This window comes from Raphanus sativus, chromosome 6 (genome assembly GCF_000801105.2).
Source record: "Raphanus sativus cultivar WK10039 chromosome 6, ASM80110v3, whole genome shotgun sequence".
Taxonomy (NCBI): Eukaryota; Viridiplantae; Streptophyta; class Magnoliopsida; order Brassicales; family Brassicaceae; genus Raphanus; species Raphanus sativus.
The window spans coordinates 25,747,830-25,765,862 of record NC_079516.1 but is presented as its reverse complement, the minus strand read 5'-3'; the positions used below and the strand labels follow the sequence as shown (position 1 = coordinate 25,765,862).

Below are 18,033 nucleotides of genomic sequence, written 5' to 3'. Positions count from 1 at the left end.
TTCTCGGTTATGGTTCATGAGTTCTACGGATGACTCCAAATGTTTCTATAAATCTCATACCATACTTTACCATCTCCAACGAGCTCAATGGAAAACAGCTCCTCTCCAGCTAGCAAATGTCTCCATGCAGGACCTTTTGGTTGCAAAGTGACGGTTCGAGCTTAATTAAAGTTACTAAACCAATAAACAGTGTTGTGCGTTCAGAACAAGTCATTACGTTAGTCATCCCGATATGTTAGCGTACGGCCATGAACACGAGTTTGTTGCTGTTGGTCAAGCTCAAGTTGTCTCAGATAAAGAAAATGATGTTGGCGGTGCAGACTGCAGGACCTTTAATTTGGTTGCAACGTAATGGCTCGAGCTTAATTAAAGTCATTACGTTAGTCATCCCTATAAGTTAGTTTGACTCGTACGGCCATGAACACGAGTTTGCTGCTGCTGGTCAAGCTCAAGTAGGGTGTGTCAGTGGCAGACATGTGTGGGAATTAAGTAACAATCAAAACAATATGCTCATTAAAAAGGATATGCTCTGTTCACTAGATAAAGAAAATGATTTTGTCAATTGAATACCCATAATTTGGGGAAAGGGTTTTCTAAGTAGAAAGAGCAACTAAAAGGAGAAAAAAAACTCTCTAAGGTCCCCCATCAGCCCACACCAACCAACTAAAGGAAACAAGAAAAAAAACTGTACAAGTCCATATGTAAGAGAGTGAATTGAGTGAGAGGTATATCACTGGATCAGAACTAGTAACGGGGCTTTCTGAAGGCGGCTTGTAAGAAACCAAGACAGTGCTTGTCCTTGTCTGCAGGGTCTTCATCTCCAACCTGCTTGTTTTCACCACCACCAACCACATCCTGCTCTCAGAAATCTCGCTTCTAAAGGGTTTTTGTTTTTTTTTACTCGGATCATCATCACGGTTGGACGTTTACCTCAATCATTATCTGTTGAAGCATTTCTATGATTTCCTCAAACTCTGGTCTTTCTTTTGGGTCTTGGTTCCAGCATCTCTGTAGAAGTCCCTTCACTTTTGGATGTGTCTTCTTTGGAATCTTCGGTCTAAGCCCCTGTAAAAAACAAAGAATTCAATTTAGCCTCTGAAACATTCTAACTGCAACGTTCTTAAAATAAATACAATACCTTCTGAACAACGCCAACTGCCGCTTGGAGTGGAGTCAAGTAAGCATATGGGATCTGTTTCCATTTACAATTAAGTCAGTATCTTTAGATTAGCATTAACAATTCCGATAAAGAATTGTAAGCAGAACTCTTACATGACCAGTCAAAAGTTCCCATATCACTATCCCATAACTGAACACATCTGCTTTGTGACTGTAAGGTTTGTGTTCAATCACCTGGTTCTCAGAAGTATATTGTCAAAGTGAGTGAGTGAGAGATTAAACAGAGAATAGAGAGACAGATCCAATAAGTTCCATAGGCTCAAAGTAAGTGAGTTATGGACTTCATACCTCCGGAGCCATCCATCGATATGTGCCTGTTTCAGCTGTCATCACCCCTGACTCAATTTGTACTCTGGCAACTCCAAAATCAGCAACCTTGACAAGCTGCTCAAACATTAACCCAAATTTTAGAACCCCAGAGAGAGAGAGAGAGAGTCTGTTGCTTCTATAAAAAACATAACCAGAGAGAGAACAAATCTTACTCCATATTCATCCATAAGAAGGTTTGCAGTCTTAAGGTCCCTGTGGATGATATTGTTTTGATGCAGATAGCACACTCCTTTTGCAACATCAAGTGCAACTTTAAGCAATGTTTGAAGCTTGAAAGCGAATTTCTGCTTGTGAAGAAAATCATAGATGCTCCCTCGAGCCATAAACTCTGTCACAAAAATAATACTCAAATGAGACATGTATTTGTGAATTACTACTCAAATTCGCATCTACTGATATCATACCAGTCACAATACAGAGGGTCGGAGATAGTGTGCATGCACCCAAAAACTGAACAATGTTTTTGTGTCGGATTTTCCTAAAGACAGTAAGAATATATCAGCCTCGAATTGACACAGAGAACAATGAAGCATGCATGTTGGTTACTTTATACATCATAAGATGTTAAAACATGTCTACAACTTTCAAAACGTAAGACAAGGTCACTAAGGGCCTAAGGCATGTTTCCTTCCGTACATAAACTATGACCTAGAGATTTGTAGTGGAGTATCAGCGAAACTAAGATGCATTCCACATACTGATCTGAAATTAATTGCACTGACCTCATGATATAAACTTCTTGAGAAAATTCTCTAAGCATCTCCGCGTTTACACGCTCAGGCTTGAGAAATTTGATAGCAACCTCCTGGCTGCAATAAGTGCCTCTGTGCCTGCATAGGAATCAAAAACATATTAGTGTCACTTCTCGATAAAAACTCAAACACTTTTTTAAAACAAATCTTACAAAACAATAAAACTCACAGATCCCCATATGAACCAGATGCCACTTTGTTTTCAATTTGGAGCTGTTTCACGTCAATTTCCCACTCGTCAGTTCCATCCGTGGGTATCTCAATGCAGGCGGGTATCTCAAAAGAAGAAATAGGCTTCTGTCTTGAACCAAGCTGATCCTGTAGAACACAACCAACGGAAAATATATCGTTGCAGCCTCCATAATCAATTTGAGAATCAGGATAGAGAAAAATACCTTAAGCTTCAGTATCTCCTTGCCTAGTGCATCTATTAGACCATCTGTTTCCTATAATTCCAAAGTTGCTAAAGTTTATCAACCAGTTTAGTCACAATAAATACATAGAGCTATAATAACTTACAAAAAAAGTTAACATCATACCTCCTGAGACCAACCATCAACAACAAAGACATCCAAAGAAAAACCATCCACAGTGGAGAAAGCATGAGCCTCTTGAATGTTCAATCCAAGCTCACTAAGCAGGGAAGTAAGCTGAAACAGAAAACCATCTCTGACTCAAAATTATCACACAAAAAAAGATGGAAGATACAACCATCCTCTACATGACAGTCTATAACAAAGCATCAAGATTATGGCAACCAGAAAAGAGTGATGTTACTACCACCGACCTGACTAAGGAGTTTAGGCTTATCGATGGTTGAAAAGGTAATCTCAAGCATGGGTCTGCAAAGCAAGTTAGGAATCTTTGTAACGAAAACACGATTCAGAGAAACAAAAAACTTAACAAAGAAATCTCACCGAGTAGGCAATGTAGCATTAACAGCACTATCGTCATCTTCAACAAATTTACTCCCCTGAGTGATAGCCTCAAAATTTGAAGAGGAGCCAAAAGTTGGAGTTGCAAGAACCCTTTTAAACAACAAGTAAGCAAGCGCACGATTAGAAAAAAAAAAGATAGAACACACGTTAAAAAAAAAAAGTTTTAAAGATGGATCTTTACCCCTTCCCGTGTGGTTTGCTAGAGCTTTGAGCATCATCCTCCAACGCAGGGTCAGAGTCAGCAGAGTTTCTGGGAGAAACCTGCAACAAAGAGAAAGGAATCAATACAAAAAAAAACACTTGTTTAAGCTAAATCTTTAAATAGTACCAACCTGTACATTACGAACTTGGAACGCAGGTCTAGTTGCAGGATCTTCCGCAAGTTTCAGCAATCTCTGATGCGTGAGAACATCTTCCGCCCTCTCAACTTTAACATCCAGAGCATATCTGGGAGAGAGATAGCAAAAAGATAATGCCAAAACAATTCAATGCAATGATGTTTACTAACAAACCAAAAAGATTACATTAATATGATCAAGAGACACGTGGCAGGAAAAGATTATCACTGTAAAGGAAGAGAGATTGTCAATTGCAAGATTCTGGAAGATTCTACGCCCCCGAGAGTAAAAACCCTAACGGAATCAATGCAGAAGAAGAAGATTACGAAAGGTTTTAGTACCGAGCAGGAAGACGATTGAAATGCTGCCAAAGCTGATCCTCGAAATCAGGGAGAGAGGCTTCTTCGTAGCTAGATTCTTGGAGTCGCTGCAAGACTTCGCCGAAGACGTCGAGCTTCATGCGGTAGTGTCTAGGGTTTTCCTGGGACGGAGAAGCCACCACGGCTCTGCTGCCGGAACTCTCCGACTCCTCTGTGTTCTTCATGGGAACCAAATCCACGACGGCTGGCGGATGGAGAAAAGCGAACCTTTCCAAGACGATCAATAAGATTGAAACCAACGTTCAGGTGCGGTGACTTGCGAAGAATGAGAAAGAGAGAGAGAGACTGAAGCAATCTTTCAGAGATTCTTATTTATACGCCGCAACAGAGAGAGAGAGAGGAGGATAGAGATTAGCGTTACCGTGTGCTTTACACGTAGGATATAGCCACGTCATTAAGTGGGGACCACTTGCGTGTTGTGTGGGTCCCAAGACGTTACTTTGTGTGTGGGACCAGCGCTATCCTCTCTCTGTGCATAGTGGTGCTTTTAATTTTGTTTTTGGATAAAAATAATATTATTCGAAAACACAACTACATTGGTAGTTTTATGATTATTATAACACAGATGATGTATTTTATATTTAAATTTATAATTGTAAAATCGCAATTCACATTTAAAAACATTTTTACTAGACTTGTAAAAAGAGATTGTCATAATCGCTTCATTGATCTATTATCATAATATAACCATACTTGTATCCCTTTTGTGGAACTGATTTAGCATCCCTTTTGGCTGGGGCCAAATATTTGGAAGTTATAAATAAATGAAATGTGTTATGTCAAAATCTTTGAAACACACTGAAATGTTTGTGTGTCCACTGTTTTATTATAGCACAGTGAGCATGTGTCAGTGGTAACTTTGAAAGTTTCTTTAGCACATCAATGGCAATGACAAAATTTAAAGGGGTCTTTTTAGCCGAAGATAGAGCTCACTTTCTAATATATTTGGTCATTACCATCAGTGTGCTATCTCTTCGGCTTAAAACAAAAATGAGGCTATGGAGGGAAGATAGGCTTCCACCCAAACTGTATGGATCAAATCAGTAATCACAACACAAATACCAGCTTTCTAGTGTTCAGCTTTCAGGTTCTGGTATCGTCGTGTACGAGCTTATAATTAGTCAAAAACAACTACTTGGAGCTCTAGATCTCAGCTAATACATTTACCTTTAAGTCAACACAAACGAGTAAAAGATTAAGAGAGAAAACAATCTGAACCACTCGTTTGATCCAAGAAAACGATTAAAGAACAAACAATCCAAAACACACAACACAAGAAGACATAGAAACAAAACGTCGGAGAGAGTAAGAGAATCTTCTTTTTTTAGCCAAATCCTAAGAATGTTGAGTTACATTATAGCATACTTTTTTTGCTAACAGCTCACCCTGAACCACGGTGGTGTCTCCTCCTTTCTGGACTCCCATAAGGAGAGTAAGACCGATCTCTCCTCGACCTTTCCCTACGAGGTGGAGGTGAATAGTCACGCCTTCCTCTCAAAGGTGATCGTCTTGCTGACCTACGCTCTCCATAATCATCACGCCCATAGTGTCTACCACGGTCTCGGTCACGACCCCCTGAAGTGCGTTTTGTCATCAGTTCATACACACCCCTAAATCACTAAACATAACAGTTTTAACATTGCGGATTTTACCATAATCCCTGTCGTTCTTCAGACCAAGATAGTGTCCTGGAGTGGGAGTTCTTGGACGCTTCCTCCTTGACTGTAAGAACAACAGTATCAAAGTGAATTGACCAATAATACGCAACAATGATTACCATAAAACAGTATTAATATCAGACCAGGTTCACAAGAAAAAGCAAGATGAATGAATGCAATCAATGAGCGTGCACTAAAAAAAGCTAGCAATACCATAAAACCCTTGGCTAAAAGAAGTCGTTGAATAGTTGTATAGATTGTTGTGGTTGGGCAATATTTGATTAGTTGATCATAAAGCCTAAAGCTTGAGCCACTGATCAAGCTGTGTAATGAATGATGAACTCTGTCATCTTTTGGTTGCTGACGCAATAAACTTTCTGAATAGCCATAAAGGAATGATGATAATCAAACTTATAAGAATATATTGCAGCAGAACTTTTAAGTAGTAAGACTGTCGTTTACCCTTTCAACAGTAATGTAACGGCCCTCCATAACAGACTGGTTCAGGTATTTAATGCAGCGGTCAGCATCTTCATAGCTATCCATCGTAACAAAGGCAAAACCACGAGACGCACGAGTGCGGGGCTCCACCACGAGAAAGCACGAGGCAACCTTAATGAGAAAGCCACTCTCATCAACAAAAGGTTAAGAGATTAAAGTGGCAAATAAGAGGAAGAGGCTACCTTTCCCTCCTTGGAGAAATGGGTTTCAAGCTCCCTCTCTGTGACCCTTGTAGATAAGCCCGTCACATAGAGAGTATTCCCAGGGTTTTCAGTTTCAGTCCTGCCACGCAATTAACACATAAAAAACGTTAGAAACTATCAATCCAATCACAATCTTACAGATAACAGAGCAAAAGAAACTTCTATGAATAAAAAAAACTAACCTTCCACGGTCCCTCGACCTAGAGAAGATATGCCACCAAAAGAAGAAGATTAGCATACACAGAGTTTTCTTGATGAAATGCTAAAAAACATATGTCACAATAACTAACCTTCCGCGGCTTCTTGATCTTGATCTATGCCTTGGGACAGACCAAGACCTTGACCTAGACCTAGACCTAGACCTAGACCTAGATCTTGATCTGGACCGAGACCTGGAAAGTTCCCTCAGGGGTGAAGGAGATTGTGAATCTCTGATGCAAAAAATAAAATAAAATAAAAGTTAACAAGTCATATAACTCCTTGCAAACTTTGATCACTTTCTCTCAACTTTACACCTGAACTCAAGACATCTGTAACATCTCTTCACTGTAAGAGTTGTTATTTCAACACATGAGTCAGTTCTATGAAAGTGAAGGAATCAACCAAAATATCGTAAGCATCAACAGCATAAGAAACCCAACTAAACAATCCAAATTAACCCAAAATCAGGGCTTAAACAAGTGAATTTCATCGCAATTGTGCAAATTAACGCCAAGGAAGGAGGGAGCTATGCTAGTGTAGAGTTATCAAATGTGAAATTTGGACAGGACATGCAAAAAATTTACGATGTCAGACAAACGTTTTCGCACATTAGTGAAATTCGAAGCAATAGAAATTGAAATCGAAATCGAAATCTACCTCATTCTCGGAGAATCCGCCTGCAAAGGAAAACGAATTCAAACAAAAATTCGAGATATTAGTTGGGTTACCCAGAAAGATCAAATCGGATCATGACTAGTGGAAAAAAGAGGAAGATATAATATATATATATATATATATATATATAGAGAGAGAGAGAGAGAGAGATACCATTGCGAAAGAAACAACAATAGAATTGCGACAGAGACGGAGAGAATTAGGGTTTCACTGTCAGAAAATCAAAAAAAAAAAAGAATTAAAATGATTACGTTGTAACTATTTACTGGGTAATAACCCGCGCACTGCGCAGGGTAATTTTTTTTTATAAAAACTTAAATTTTATTTCATAATTGAATTATTTGTCTAATATTTTTTGCGATCAAAAATAAATCAATAATTGTTTGGTATAGTGCATTTGGTTTTTGGTTTCAGTTTGATTATTTCGGTTCTTTGGTTGAGGTTTAGGATCCGTTCAAATATTTAAAAAATTTGGTGTGATTATTTAATTTACGTTCACTTTAAGTAACAAAATTGAGTATCAGCTAATATCCAAATTAATTTCTGATCACATATTGTTCTGGTTTGGTTCCAGTTTTTGTTAATTCGGTTATAAAAACCAAAAAAAACTGATTTTTGTTTAATTATCATTTTTTAGATTTCGGATAAAACTTTGAATAACTAAGATAATTTTAAATATTTCAGATACAATTATTTTTGTAATTCTGTTTTTGGTATTTCAATTTAAAAATAATATTTAAAAATTATATGATTATCTTTATAAGTATATAAACTATATTATAGAAATTTGGGTGTCCATACGGTTTTCGGTTCAATTTTGATTTTCTAGTTTTTCGGTTCGGCTCTGGTTAATGTGATTGTTTAAAGTTTTTAACAATATAAATTAAACTAAAATTATGCAGGATACAAAAATTAATACAAATCATTATTATTCAACATCATTAATTATCATATATATATGTTAATCATATAAGGTAAATCCGTAGCTTTTATTTAAGAAAAAAATGAAGTATATATTTATATATTAATAATTAATTTAATCAAAAGTATAATATATAGTTAGATGGACCAACCTTTTTTCTAATGATTCTCAAAATCAATCTGGTGATGACACATGACTACACTTAAAAGTTGCAATGCTTCTCCGTTAATATATAGGGGATACAGATAGGATAATAATCCCATGTGGCAAGACTCATTTTCACTACTGTACACTCATGTGTAGATATTTATATTTATCATTATTTCTTTTTGTCAACATATTTTTTTGTCAACTTTTTTGTCAACATATTTATTATTTATTTAATACTCATTTCAATTGTCTACGTGCAAGATTATTTTTGTTGCTGTTATTTGTTTCATAAATTTATGATTTTTGTACACAGTTTATGTATTTTAAAATTTTATATATATACATTTATTTTACTAATCTTTTTAAAAGTGTATTAAATTTAGGTTTCGAAATTTCTTAATAACTTTATTTTGTTATAAAATATTATGTAGTTAAAAATTTTAACCGTTTAATGGTAAATGATAATTTATTTAAATGAAAGAATTTTTAAGAAATTAAATAGGTTAATTTACTAATTTAATTTATTTTTCATATTTTATATAATACTTCTATTTTAATACAACGCAGATTATAATTCTAAATTTATAAGCAATTAGCATAGAACTTTTTTATAATAAAATTTTATTAATATTTTATTATTAATTACGAAATTAATTAATTTAGAATTTAATATAGTATTTTAAAAAATTTATTAGGATTTTCGAAATTAATTTATCTAGAATTTAATATAAGTGTTTTCAAAAGTTTAGTTGGATTTTGTTAGATTTCTCAACATATTTTGTTATAACTAAAAGTAAAATTTAAATTTATAGGTAAAATTAATTTATTATCAATATTATTATTGATTATTATGTGATATTATGTAACTAATGAAATGGACCTATTATGACTTATAAATAGTAGATAAAAATGGTACTTCTATTTTAATATAGAAGATAAATAAAAAAAAAAGACAAAACCTCCTTAAATATAATTTCATTTAATATTTGAGTGACATATCATAGTAAATAAGATGAAAAATTCAGCCTGATTCAGTTTTGTACTTCTATTTTAACGATATAGATAGATTAGGTAGCTTTTTAGTGTTTTGCCTTTTTTTTTTTAAGGTGCAATTGTTATATGAAACTTTGACTCCTCTCCTAGAGAGAAACCTCTCTCTCTAAATCTCTCTATACCTCTTATCAGACAAAAATCTTTCAGAGGATAGAGTTTGATTACAGAAGGAGATAACTCCGCTTTGGCGATTTCTTTTTCACTTAGGTGATTTTGTTGTGTTTCAATCAATAAACAGAGCAGTTCTTCGAGTTCTTACATTTATCTCTGTTTTGGTTGATTTTAATAAAATATCCGACTAATTTCAGAGTTATGAAAAGCTTCTTCTCTCATTTTCATTTCGATGTATTTTCGGGTTACCGGAAATCATCATATCCCAAATGCTTCTCCAAAATTTTTTTTCTTTATTGGTCATCCTCAATCCTTTTCCCTGATGAAATCAATCTTTACTTCTATAAAATTTAGGCAAAATATTCTTAAGGGATGGAGATTTGAGTTTTTCATGTTTGTCTTCACAGTTTGGTCCAGCTCAAGAAGAGTTGAAGCTTACTATAAAATAGGTGTTTCGACAACGGCTGTTAGTGTTACTAAATTGATCGAAGCTTCTTGGTATATGTCATATCCAATAAAGAAGATGGAGATTTTGAGAGACCGAGGCGATGGCGAGAGGGAAGCAATCAAGTGAAATCAAACTTCTGAGGGGTTTAGCTCTGAAAATCGTTCAGTTTGGATCACCGGAGAGTGAGTCGGTGCCGTTTCTGGCGACTCTGCAACCTCTTCCCTTCGTGGTGGCCTCCATGAAGCCGCAATTCAAGACACGTTGAAAAGCAAATGTCTTTCTGTTGATTAATTCAGGTTTTCTGTGTTGGGCTTAGTATTGGGCTTTTATTGTAAAGGGTTTGGTTTGATCTCACTTATCACTTATGTAATGCCCATTGGGCATATGTTTCCATTTAATGGAAATTGGGTTGACAAAAAAAAAGGAGGTGTAATTGTTATATAAATACAAGTGTCTCTTATGATCAAATTAGGGTTTTGAGTAAATATGAAGCAAAAAGAAAAGGAGAGGATAACAAACATACGATTCATTCCTACCGAACTAATCATAGAGATTTAGTTGTGTGTCGAAGCTTTGGTCATCAATCACCTCCGAGCCACCTTTCCCACGGCCTCGCCTTCTTCTTTGTTTCCAAAAAGATGACGACTTGTTTGTTTCCTCTATTCCACAGCATACTCATAATTCAAAAAGGTCCTACTCTTCTTCACTGTCTTTTGTTCATCATCATATGAAGAAACTCCCACGTATTTATAGTCGATTCTTATCTACCGAATCTGTCCATGGCCTGATCTGCTTCAAGTCAGAAAACCCGATAGTTTGGAACCCTAGCACGAGAAAGTTCATAACTTTACCAACTATACCCACGCCATGTAAGGACTGGAACAAAATAATATTGTTTTTAGAGTATGATCCCATTGAAGGTAAACACAAAGTAGTGTGCATTCCTTATAAAAGGACTTGTTATGTGTGCCGAATTTTTACATTGGGATCATCTCAAGAATCATGGAGAACTGTCAAAACAAATTATAAGCATCGTTCTAACATGGATACAGTTGGCCGATGCATTCAGGGTGTGATATATTATCTAGCATCTACTTGTCAAAGCTTTGATTATGTGGTAGTGAGCTGTGATGTCAGATCTGAAAAGTTCAATATGATTAAACTACCATCAGGATTTAATGGGGATTTGCTGATCACTTATAAGGGAAGGTTAGCTTGTTTTGATGATTATGATCAAAGAAGATTCTGGATTTTGGAGGATGCACAGAAACACAAGTGGTCATGTCAAGACTTTGTTTCACCTTTAGGTGACCATATACTGTGTACTGATTTGAACCTAACAGGTCTCACTCATGCTGGTGAGTTTATTTATGTGCCAGAAAGGGATGGCCAATCGTTTTATATTTTGTTATGTGATCCGGTGAGAAACAGCTGGAGAAGATTCGAATTTAAAGGAATAGCAGACGAGGTATCTTTCCATAATGGAGTTGTTGAAGATGATGATAATGATGATGAAGAACACCGACCTTATGTGCTCCTTGCTTTCCTGAATCACATTGATTGTCGAATGTCTTTTTAACAACTTGTTTCTGGTTTTCTTATAATGACACTCCTATTCAACTTTATGATCTTTTTAAAAATATTTTTCTGCGTCTTTACTTGATTTGATTCTATCTATTCCCGTTTCGTTACCAGTTCTTTTTTTTTTGTTCAAATCATTACCAGTTCTTTGTATGTAAAAGATATAAGACCACCTGCAACGGTGTATTTACACGATTCTTAGCGTTTAAACCTATGATTAAAGGATTAAAAAAATATTAAATAGGGCGAGATTGGTAAGGATTGGTCCGTCACTAAGGATTTTAAGGAGTAAATCCTTAAGTGCGTGGCGCGCTCTGGTTGGTGAGACTGAACAAGTGGTTTGCCATGTTAAAAAAATTCGATGTCATTTGTTTCGTTGGAGAAAAAAAAAACTGGTCTCGACTCGAAGGCGAAACCAAGGCGACTCAAAGACGATTTCGCGATTGTGAAAACCCGAGGTAAATCGAAGCTTTTTCTTGTTCATTTACGGTTTTAGATTAGGTTGCATGTTTGTTTCCTCTCAAATAAGGGTTCGTTTTCTGGTTTTCAATCGTTTTTGTTGATTTTTCGTTTGAAGTTTAGGGTTTCAAAACGATTTGGATTTTCAATCGATTTGGGGATTATTTCGTTTGTGATTAGGGTTTCAACAAGGTTTTGGTTTCAATCAATTTCTAGATCTTTTCGTTTATGGTTAGGGTTTCAAATCGATTTTGATATCACTCGATTTGGGGATCGGTTTTTTTTTTACGGTTTCAAAACGAGATTGGTTTGTATCGAGGCTTATATGATCTTTGCGTTTGTTCTTATGTGTTTACTGTTTTGAAACGATGCTTCTTGTGCTCTGCCTCTTGACTTGTTAATTAATATTTTTTCTTCTTCTCTTTCAGGTTAACATGGGACATGATTACAGTTACAGTCAGCTACATGATCGGAGAGCCGACTGAGTACCCACCTCGAGCTGAGCCTGTTACACAACTCAGCAGAAACAACTCAACAGACCTTATGGCTATGGAGGAGATGAGTGATGACTTGCAGACACAACTCAGCCAGCTTAAGGATCAAGGTATTAAGAGTGAGCAGAAGCTGGTGAAGCTAGAGAAGACAGTGGTGGTTTGTCTCCTGGTTTGTGTATTACTGTTAATGGGTTTGGTGTTCATCTATCTGTGTGGTGAGTTTCTGTCCTCTTCCTTTTGATTGTTGTGTCTGCATTTTTTAAAAGCGTTTAACTGTTTTATCTCGTGTGTTTGCAGGAAGAGCTTCAAAGGGTACGTACAAGCTGAAGTCTTACGCGGCAATCTGAAGTCCCGACTGTTTGTAATAAAAGGTACTCTTCGAAGTCTCTACAATATACTAGTTGTAGTTTTAAACGTTGAGATCACTGAATCAATTTGTATAGGATTTGATACTAGTTGTAGTTTTTAAATGTTGAGATTTGATTGGTGTTAAATGATACTGAAATGCTTTAAATGTTAGTTTTAAAGCAATATAGTTATATATCACTTCCGTCTTGCTTAGTTAATTATCAGTACTAGTCTGATTTATTGTAGTTGTAGTTTTAAAAGCTTTAGTTAATTATCTGTACTAGTCTTATTACCTTCCTACCTGCCAAGATTTATTGTGTTAAATGTTTCTTTAGGTTTAGATCGCTTACTTAAGGTTTTGTGTTGCTAGTAGAGTGACACAAACCATTCCCTCACTATGAATACGACCCCTGGTTTTGTAAATCTACTGAATAGTCAATATTCAGTAGACCTTGAATCCCCCGAACCCGTTTGGTTGAGTGGTCCCAGTCAAGATGAGTCTGCTGTGAAGGTGAGGAGTAAATGGTCTCCCACTGAGGATAAAATCCTCATTGGTGCTTGGCTCAACACAAGTAAAGATCCTGTGGTGAGCAATGACCAGAAAGCTAACACGTTCTGGAGCAGGATCGTAGACTACTACAACGCAAGCCCCCAGCTGGTGGGAAGAACGCCTAGGCTTCTTGGTCAGTGCAAGCAGAGGTGGTCTAGGATTAATGACCAAGTCTGCAAGTTCGTTGGATGCTACGACGCGGCTTTGAGGGAGCAGAGAAGTGGTCAAAACGAAGATGATGTGATGAAAACTGCACTAGACCGCTTCTTCAATCAGCACTCGGTGAGATTTAGCATGGAACATGCCTGGAGGGAGCTGAGGCATGACCAGAAATGGTCCTCCTCTTTTGTGGCTAAGGACGGTGGGAAGGATAAGCGCAAAGTCGTGGAGGTTGATACAGCAGAAGAAGAGCCTAGACCTATGGGGCTTAAGGCTGCTAAAGCGGCCGCTAAGAAGAAGAAGAGTGGTAAAGAAGAGGCTCTGACGAAGATAGAGGCCATCATGCAAGTGAAAAAAGAAGTCTCAACACAGAACCTCCTTGAACGTCTACTTGCCAAAAAAGAGCCTCTCAATGAGATGGAAACAACTCTTAAAATGAAACTTATGTCTGCTCTAATATGAGTTTAGGTATTGTCATTTAGCTATGAGTTTAGGTATTGTCATTTAGCTATGAGTTTAGGCTGTGTACTTGCATATTTTTTTTCATGTTTTACATTAACTATGTTGCATATTTTTCAACGTCTACTTGCATATTTTACATTTAGCTAACTGTTGTCTCTTTTCAGGTTCTGCAGTAGGCATGTGAACCAAGTCACGGGTGCTTTGGAGATGGGAAAGTCTTTTGGTCTTTGGCGCATGTGAACCAAGACAGTCACGGGATGTTCTGTTCACTTATGTTGTATAAGTAGTTGTAGTTGTATCCTCTTGTTTCCTACATCAAAACTTTTAACTTATCTTGTTTTTTCTCCTATCATCTCGGAGAGGTTGTAGTGTAACGGTGAAGCACTCTGTTTTTAAGACTGTAATATTTTTAAGACTGAAGCACTCTGTCAAGTATCACAAGTATCATCTCTTCCTTCTCATCATCTCTTGCTTCTCACAAGTATCATCTCATCACACGTATCATCATTTTAACACAAGTATCATCTCTTGCATTTTACCTTATCATCATTTTAACACAAGTATCTTGCTTCTCTTGCATTTTAACTTATCATCTCTTGAATTTTACATTTTAACTTATCATCTCTTGCAACATTTTAATGTTTTAAAACATATATTGAGATTAAAAAATAAGTTCTAAAACATATATTGAGATTAAAAAAATGTTCTAAAACATATATTGAGATTAAAAAATAAGTTCTAAAACATATATTGAGATTAAAAAAATGTTCTAAAACATATATTGAGATTAAAAAATGTTCTAAAATATATATTGAGATTAAAAAAATGTTCTAAAACATATATTGAGATTAAAAAAAATGTTTTAAAACATATATTGAGATTAAAAAATGTTCTAAAATATATATTGAGATTAAAAAAATGTTCTAAAATATATATTGAGATTAAAAAAAATGTTCTAAAATATATATTGAGATTAAAAAATGTTCTAAAATATATATTGAGATTAAAAAAAATGTTCTAAAATATATATTGAGATTAAAAAAAATGTTCTAAAATATATATTGAGATTAAAAAAAAATGTTCTAAAAAGCAAAAATATACATACTTTAACAAAATAATTTTATTTTCAAGCAGGATGTCATCATCTTCATCCGATGGACTCGACCAAAGATTGGATGAAGTTTTCGACGAAATATGCGAAGATACATTAAACAACTTCTTGGAACCCCAAACCGATAAGCAAAGGAAGCGTGCTTATATAGAACGAAACCGTGAAGAAGGACACACCCGTTTATGGAATGACTACTTTGCCGAAAATCCCACATATGAAGCACATTTATTCAGACGCCGTTTCCGTATGAACAAGGAATTATTCATGAGTATTGTCTATGGCCTCTCACAGAACGTTCCATTCTTTCAACACAAACCAGATGCTACCGGGAGGCTTGGTCTTTCTCCACTACAAAAATGTACGGCAGCAATTCGTATGCTTGCATATGGTTCGGCGGCTGACGCGGTTGACGAATATCTCCGACTTGGTGAAAGCACGACACTTTCGTGTTTACATCATTTCACTGATGGAATAATACAATTATTTGGGGATCAGTATCTACGCAGACCCACACCAGAGGATCTTCAACGACTTCTCGACATTGGAGAAAAACGTGGGTTTCCTGGGATGATTGGAAGCATTGACTGTATGCATTGGAGGTGGAAAAATTGTCCAACCGGTTGGAAAGGACAGTACGCACGTGGATCAAGCAAACCGACAATTGTCTTAGAGGCTGTAGCTTCACAAGATCTTTGGATATGGCACGCCTTTTTTGGTCCTCCAGGTACCTTAAACGATATTAATGTCCTCGATCGATCTCCTGTTTTTGATGACATTATAGAAGGTCGAGCTCCAAGGTTAGAGTACGTGGTCAACGGACACAAGTATAAGTTAGCTTACTATCTCACAGACGGTATATATCCAAAATGGTCAACATTTATCCAATCTATCTCACGTCCTCAAGGTCCTAAAGCACGGTTATTTGCTAAAAAACAAGAAGCAGCCCGAAAAGATGTGGAACGGGCTTTTGGAGTTTTGCAAGCTCGATTTGCGATTGTCAAAAATCCGGCTCTTACATGGGACAAAAAAAAGATAGGGAAGATTATGCGAGCATGTATCATAATACACAATATGATAGTCGAAAATGAACGCAATGGATACACTCGCATCGACATATCGGAATTTGAAGAAGGAAGTGTCACCAGAGGTTCACATGTGGAAACCCAAACCGACATGCCTACAAATCTCCATAACATATTTGTCAATCAGAACGAGAAAGAACTTCGGGATAGGCGTATACATGAACCACTGAAAAAAGATTTAATTGAGCATATTTGGAACAAATTTGGTGATGAATAATTATTGTATTTTTATGTATAATTATTGTATTTTTATGTTTAATTATTGTATTTTATTTTATTTCTTGGAATAAATTTTTTTAATTTCACTTTTTTTTAAAAAAATATTTTTTTATTCCTAAGGACTCCAGATTCGGGAACACCATTGGACACACTTTTTAGACTAAGATCCTTAACTATTCAAAAAAAAAAAATACTAAACTAATCCTAAGAATTCCACAATGGGTTACACAATGGGTTACACCATTGTGGATGGTCTAAGAGAATATAAACGCGAATTGCTTACAGTGAACACTTTGTTGACACCTTTTTGAAATTTAAACCATCAAGCTTTTAGATGCCATAGCCAAACAGTTTCGAAATAAAATAAATAAGCAGAGAGAATCCATTCAGAGATTAGAAATCTTTCCTCCCTCCAAGAATTTATATCTGACCGAAAGACCTCAAATGATTCTCTTCGAACTAATCTAAAAGCACATAATTCATACAGCGAAGGAAAAATAACGGGAAAATCGCATTTCAAACCCTCAGAATCTCACATTCTAGCACTTTAAACACTGAAATTTTTTCACTAGCACTTTAAACCTTGAAATTGTCACTTTTAACATAACAAACCTCCAACGAAATTACTTGTTCTTCAAGATAACTAGGTGACCGGTACTGTTCATTTGAGGATGATGAGGTGTCAGTTTTTTTAATTAATAATAATGAAATAAATAAATAAAATTCAAAAAATCGAAAAAATAGGAAAAAATCACAAAAAATTTGAAAATTAAAAAAATCCAAAATTTCAAAAAATCGAAAAATTAAATTTCAAAATTAAAAAAATAAAAATTAAAAATAAAACAAATTTTTTGAAAAATATGTTAATTTTACATAAAATATATTTTTCTATATATTAGGTTTGGTGTGAGTGGAGCTTCTTAGATAAAAGACATACATTTTAAAAATATATAAAAGAAAAACAATAATTATTATTTTATGTAAATTTTACAAAGTTGTTAAGATATCTATTAGTATTATTTATAAAAAATAGCAAATTTAAGTTTGTTTTAAAAGAAATTAATTTATTAGTAAAGTTATTAAAAACAGTAAATAACTTTAAAATTAAATAAATTACTGTCAAACTTTAGAGAAACTAAAATGAATGTCACTTATCTAAAAAGCTTCACTCACACCAAAACCTAACATATAGAAAATAAAAAAAAATATTTTATGTAAAATTAACATATTTAAAAGAAAATATTTTATATATATTTTTAATATGAAATTTTAATTTTATATTTTTGAAATTTTAATTTTATATTTTTGAAATTTTAGATTTTTTTGAACTTCCTACTATTTGATTTTTTTTCCAATTTTCATGTATTTTATTATTTTTTATTATTAAAAAAAAAAACTGACACCTCATCACAAAATGAACAGTACCGGTCACTTATTTTGTTTGGAGGTTTGTTATGCTAAAAATGTCACTTTCAAGGTTTAAAGTGCTACTGAAAAAACTTTAGTGTTTAAAGTGCTATAAAGTGACACTTCCAGAGTTTAAAATGCGATTTTCCCGAAAAATAACGGAGCAATTTAATCAAACACAAGGTCTCATAATCGAGCTTGAATCTTAGACGAAAAGAATGATATACAAGTTGTTGCATGAAAGAGCATATGGTGCAAGACAGAGCAAAAGATTCTGTAGTGAAGTGGGGAAACCAATTTGAATCTCATTTGAACTTATAAA

At 35.0% G+C, this 18,033-nt stretch overlaps 4 protein-coding genes across 5 annotated transcripts; 2 read left to right on the top strand and 2 right to left on the bottom strand.

Moving 5' to 3' along the window:
• Positions 1 to 490: 490 nt before the first annotated feature.
• LOC108813147 (serine/threonine-protein kinase STY8) lies at positions 491 to 4,123 on the bottom strand. 2 transcript variants are annotated; one of them, XM_018585611.2, is made up of 16 exons: positions 3,879 to 4,123; positions 3,532 to 3,646; positions 3,381 to 3,460; positions 3,179 to 3,289; positions 3,049 to 3,103; positions 2,801 to 2,911; positions 2,657 to 2,707; positions 2,431 to 2,579; positions 2,232 to 2,339; positions 1,914 to 1,987; positions 1,662 to 1,837; positions 1,468 to 1,563; positions 1,273 to 1,353; positions 1,139 to 1,192; positions 931 to 1,065; positions 491 to 855 (listed from the first exon to the last, which is right to left on the bottom strand). In XM_018585611.2, exons 1-16 carry the CDS (start codon positions 4,079 to 4,081, stop codon positions 745 to 747), a joined length of 1,710 nt encoding a protein of 569 aa, XP_018441113.1. In that variant the 5' UTR covers positions 4,082 to 4,123; the 3' UTR covers positions 491 to 744. The 2 variants fall into 2 exon arrangements, with proteins under 2 accessions (XP_018441113.1, XP_018441114.1); XM_018585612.2 differs by having other exon boundaries at positions 491 to 825.
• Positions 4,124 to 5,126: 1,003 nt separating this feature from the next.
• LOC108813148 (serine/arginine-rich splicing factor SR45a) lies at positions 5,127 to 7,393 on the bottom strand. The gene is made up of 8 exons (XM_018585613.2): positions 7,309 to 7,393; positions 7,138 to 7,157; positions 6,570 to 6,710; positions 6,462 to 6,479; positions 6,259 to 6,358; positions 6,038 to 6,187; positions 5,570 to 5,639; positions 5,127 to 5,492 (listed from the first exon to the last, which is right to left on the bottom strand). Exons 1-8 carry the CDS (start codon positions 7,309 to 7,311, stop codon positions 5,299 to 5,301), a joined length of 696 nt encoding a protein of 231 aa, XP_018441115.1. The 5' UTR covers positions 7,312 to 7,393; the 3' UTR covers positions 5,127 to 5,298.
• A 5,725-nt stretch (positions 7,394 to 13,118) lies between these two features.
• LOC108808208 (glutathione S-transferase T3-like) lies at positions 13,119 to 13,892 on the top strand. Its single transcript, XM_018580391.2, has one exon. It carries the CDS (start codon positions 13,119 to 13,121, stop codon positions 13,890 to 13,892), a length of 774 nt encoding a protein of 257 aa, XP_018435893.2.
• Positions 13,893 to 15,027: 1,135 nt separating this feature from the next.
• On the top strand, positions 15,028 to 16,302 carry LOC108832436 (uncharacterized). Its single transcript, XM_056987124.1, has one exon. It carries the CDS (start codon positions 15,028 to 15,030, stop codon positions 16,300 to 16,302), a length of 1,275 nt encoding a protein of 424 aa, XP_056843104.1.
• Positions 16,303 to 18,033: the final 1,731 nt, after the last annotated feature.